General features: G+C 60.2%; 2 protein-coding genes across 3 annotated transcripts in view; one reads left to right on the top strand and one right to left on the bottom strand.

Moving 5' to 3' along the window:
• LOC113215886 (immunoglobulin superfamily member 10) overlaps positions 1-3,491 on the top strand; it is a 206,135-nt gene that overhangs the window by 32,584 nt on the left and 170,060 nt on the right. The gene's annotated exons all lie outside the window — the stretch shown is intronic.
• On the bottom strand, positions 1,020-2,999 carry LOC113214150 (probable cytochrome P450 6a13). The gene has a single exon (XM_026433440.2). It carries the CDS (start codon positions 2,974-2,976, stop codon positions 1,411-1,413), a length of 1,566 nt encoding a protein of 521 aa, XP_026289225.2. The 5' UTR covers positions 2,977-2,999; the 3' UTR covers positions 1,020-1,410.

Raw genomic sequence — 3,491 nt, forward strand, 5'->3', positions numbered from 1 at the left:
CTACTACTCTTGCTAAATAAACGCCTGGCTGTCATTGTATATATCACTCTTGTGGTAATATCGGAAGTGAAAGAGAGATAGAGGGGGGGGGGAGGGGGTCGTCATCAAAGTGGACGATGGACGGCGCCCTTCCCTTATTGCTATTCGGGGCCGATCACTTGCTTATTCTCTCTGTTGCAACCCCTTTGTAAATTATGAAAACAGCAGCAGCAGCAGCAGCGGCGGCGGCAGCAGCAGCAGCGGCAGCAGCAGCGTAGCTTCGGCGGCGCAGAGGAGGAAAAAAAGATACGGAAAGAATAATAGAAACGCAGTGGCAAAAGTCGTTGCTGCTGCTGCTGTTGGCGTTGCTGATGGCGTTTGTGCTCTGGAGAGGGAATAAACTTGTAAATGGCGCAAAGGATGAAGCAATAAACAGGCAGGGGGGGCCAGTCGGCAACAAATGACTTGCAGAACGCGGCGCGGAGGACGGGGAGCGAGTCTATGGTCATCGCTGCAGTAAAGGAGAGAAAAAGTGGTGGTGTGGGTGTGAGAGAGAGTGAGAGAGAGGAACAAACTTATAATAAAAATAAAAGGAGAGGGGAGAAGGCTCATTTGTAGCATGCAAATGGAGAGTAAGGGCCGCTGCCGCCTGTTCCCTGAAGCGCCGCCCCCGCGCCAACCGCCCTCCTGCTCCGCCCCCGCGCGCTGCGCCCGTGCCGTGGACCAAACTGCCCCTTCCATCCACCCCTGTCCTCCCACCTCCCCACTTGTAAATAATTTGGATCCGAATCATCTGGCCCGTTACCTCTGCTGCGAGGCGGTGTGCTGCTGCATGCCACTCGACATAAAGCACGTTGTGATGATCCTTGTCCTGTCCCCCCGCCGCTGCGATACGCGCGCGCGCTGTTGCCCAGAAAATGTCGTTTGTGTCGTCGTTTGTCGAGTGCAATGGAAATGGAAATGAACTTTCAGTCCCGTTGTACGTCACCGACTCTTTGTTGTCGTCGCAGCTTCTCGAGTACTCCCTGTTTCTATAAATCTTTAATATCAGACATCTTTTTTCGTGAAATTTATTTTTACATACTGCAGTATATTCGTTCTTTGCAACGAGGAGGCACAAGCTCGTGCACAGTGACAGTATTCAATTCGATTCAATCATTTTGTCTGAAATAGCATTTCTGAGAAACACAATATTGACTTGTGCTGATATTTAGCAATAAATTGAATCGATGCATACACGCTTCTTATATTAATTATGAAAAGAAATTTAACACGGGGGTAGAGTCCCACTCCCACTATGCTCTGGATGATTCGTCTTGAGATCCGCCTACACCGCCTACACCATTAAGCGACACTTCATGACTTCACGTTCTCTGGTTCCTGGATGAACTTAAAACGTCATTTTTTGGTTTCTGGATAAACTTTGAAACGTCATTTGTCGAAATGCCGCACTTCGACTTTGAGGGGGAAGCCGTTCTTCGGCGAGTGGAAAATCGTCTTCGTGTCGAGCTGGACCTCCCTCTCGTAGCGGGGCCCCGGCGAGAAGCGGAACGCCCGGACGAGGACCGCCAGGGCCAGCTGCATCTCGAGGAGGGCGAAGCGCTCGGCGATGCACGCGCGCGGGCCCTCGCCGAAGGGCAGGAAGGCGTAGGGGTGCCGCCGCTTCCGGTTCTCGGCCGTGTGCCGGTCCGGGTCAAAGCGGGCAGGCTCCGGGAAGATGTCCTCGTCCGTGTTGTTGACGCTGGCGACGACCAGGACCTCGCGACCCTCCTCGACGGTCAGGTCGCCCACGCGGGTGGTCGCGTTGCACCGACGCACGAGCACGTCCTGCGGCGACCAGAGCCGGAGGCCCTCCAGCACCACGCGCTTGACCAGGTCCATGCCCTGCAGCGCGTCGTACGACAGCTCGCCGGCGGCGTGCTCATCGCCGGCCACCCGCCGCACCTCGGCCGCCACCCGGTCCTGCAGCTCCTCGTCGCCGGCCAGCCTGTTGAGAGTGAAGCCGACCGTGTTCGCGAAGGTGTCGAGGCCGGCGGAGAAGAAGTTGAAGCCCTGCGCCGCCATCACCTCGGGCGTGAGCTCGATGTGGTGCTCCGGGTCGTCCGCGTCGGCCAGCTCGGCGGAGCGCGCCTGCAGCATGAGCTGGACGAAGTCCTTGCGCACCACCTTGTGCCGCTCGCGCTGCTCCACCGTGTCCTTCATCAGGTCGATGAAGAAGGTGTGCACGTCCGGGAAGATCCTCTTGAAGGGCAGGAGCGCGCCCAGCCTCGGGTGGATGGCGATGAGCGCGTGGCGGACCAGCCTGCGGAGCGTCTGCTGGAAGGGCCTCTTGGACATGGCGAGGAACTCGTTGTCGTGGTCGCGGAGCGTGTTGCACTGGATGCCGAAGGCGACCGAGCCGATCACGTCCGTGGCGAAGTGCGACAGCAGCCGGCCCATGTCGACCTCGTGCTGCGGGCTCCTCTCGGCCTCCAGGGCCGTCTGGCTGACGAGCTCCCGCGCGACGTCGAGCATCAGCGGCAGCATGCCCCTCACCTTGGCCGACGAGAAGGCGGGCGTCAGCCGGCTCCTGAGGTTCCGCCACCGCTGCCCGTCCATGTTGAACAGCGTCTGGCTCATCGGGTCCCCCCGGTCGGCGGGCGGCCCCCGGTCGTGGAAGCTGGCAAAGTCGGCGCTCAGCACCTGCCTGACCAGCTCGGGCTCCCACACGAGCAGCACGGGCTTGTGCCAGCGGAACGCGCCGCAGTAGCCCACGCCGCGGTGGGCGGCCGCCAGGCTGTTGGTGACCTGCAGGAAGTTGGCGCGGCCGCCCGCGACCGCGCCGTAGTTGCCGAAGGGGAAGCTGGGCTCGGCGCCCGGCACGCCGCGCCTCCGCCAGTGCGAGTAGCGCCTGCGGTAGAAGAGGTGCAGCAGGACGCCGGCGAGGAGGCACGCCGAGGCCAGCAGCAGCAGCACCGCGTCCATGGCCGCGGCCGGGCGTCCGCCGCGCGACTGCATGGCTGGTCGCTGTCGCTGCAGAGATAGTGCACACTCACTCCACCCCTTCATAGTCTGACATTTCGGTTTGGTATCTCGGTGATTATCCCAGTTATCTGCCGACCGCGATGTCACCACCACGCCAGATGCGTACACCAAGCCCCACGGCCCGATCATAAACAGAACCCTCTGGTATTATTACAACAACAACAACTCTATCGGCTAAAACCGACCACACGGAACAGAGAATGTGACGGAAAGCAAACTGTGTGCCGGTGTTTTCCGAGACGTTTTTCGGCGTTGTCGCAGTGATATGGGGGAGGGGGTGGGGGAGTTTGAGCTTGCCGTTGTTGTGGCTCTCTCCACCTGGCTAGCTCTGTGGCAGAGGGTCCAGCAGCTCGCAGGGCAGAGTCGTGTCGATATTCTCGCACCTGATTCAGCGGTGGGCGGGGTGAGTGGGGGGGGCAGCGCGTTGCGGCGGGGTCCATGGCGGCCAGGTTGCAGTGATACCGAGGGCACCGGGGGCAGGGGCCGGG

The sequence above is a fragment of the Frankliniella occidentalis genome, unplaced genomic scaffold (assembly GCF_000697945.3).
Source record: "Frankliniella occidentalis isolate FOCC.00 unplaced genomic scaffold, Focc_3.1 Scaffold37, whole genome shotgun sequence".
NCBI lineage: Eukaryota > Metazoa > Arthropoda > Insecta > Thysanoptera > Thripidae > Frankliniella > Frankliniella occidentalis.

Coding starts and splice junctions, on each gene's coding strand:
- LOC113214150 (XM_026433440.2), bottom strand. CDS start 2,976: ATGCAGTCGCGCGGCGGACGCCCGGCCGCGGCCATGGACGCGGTGCTG.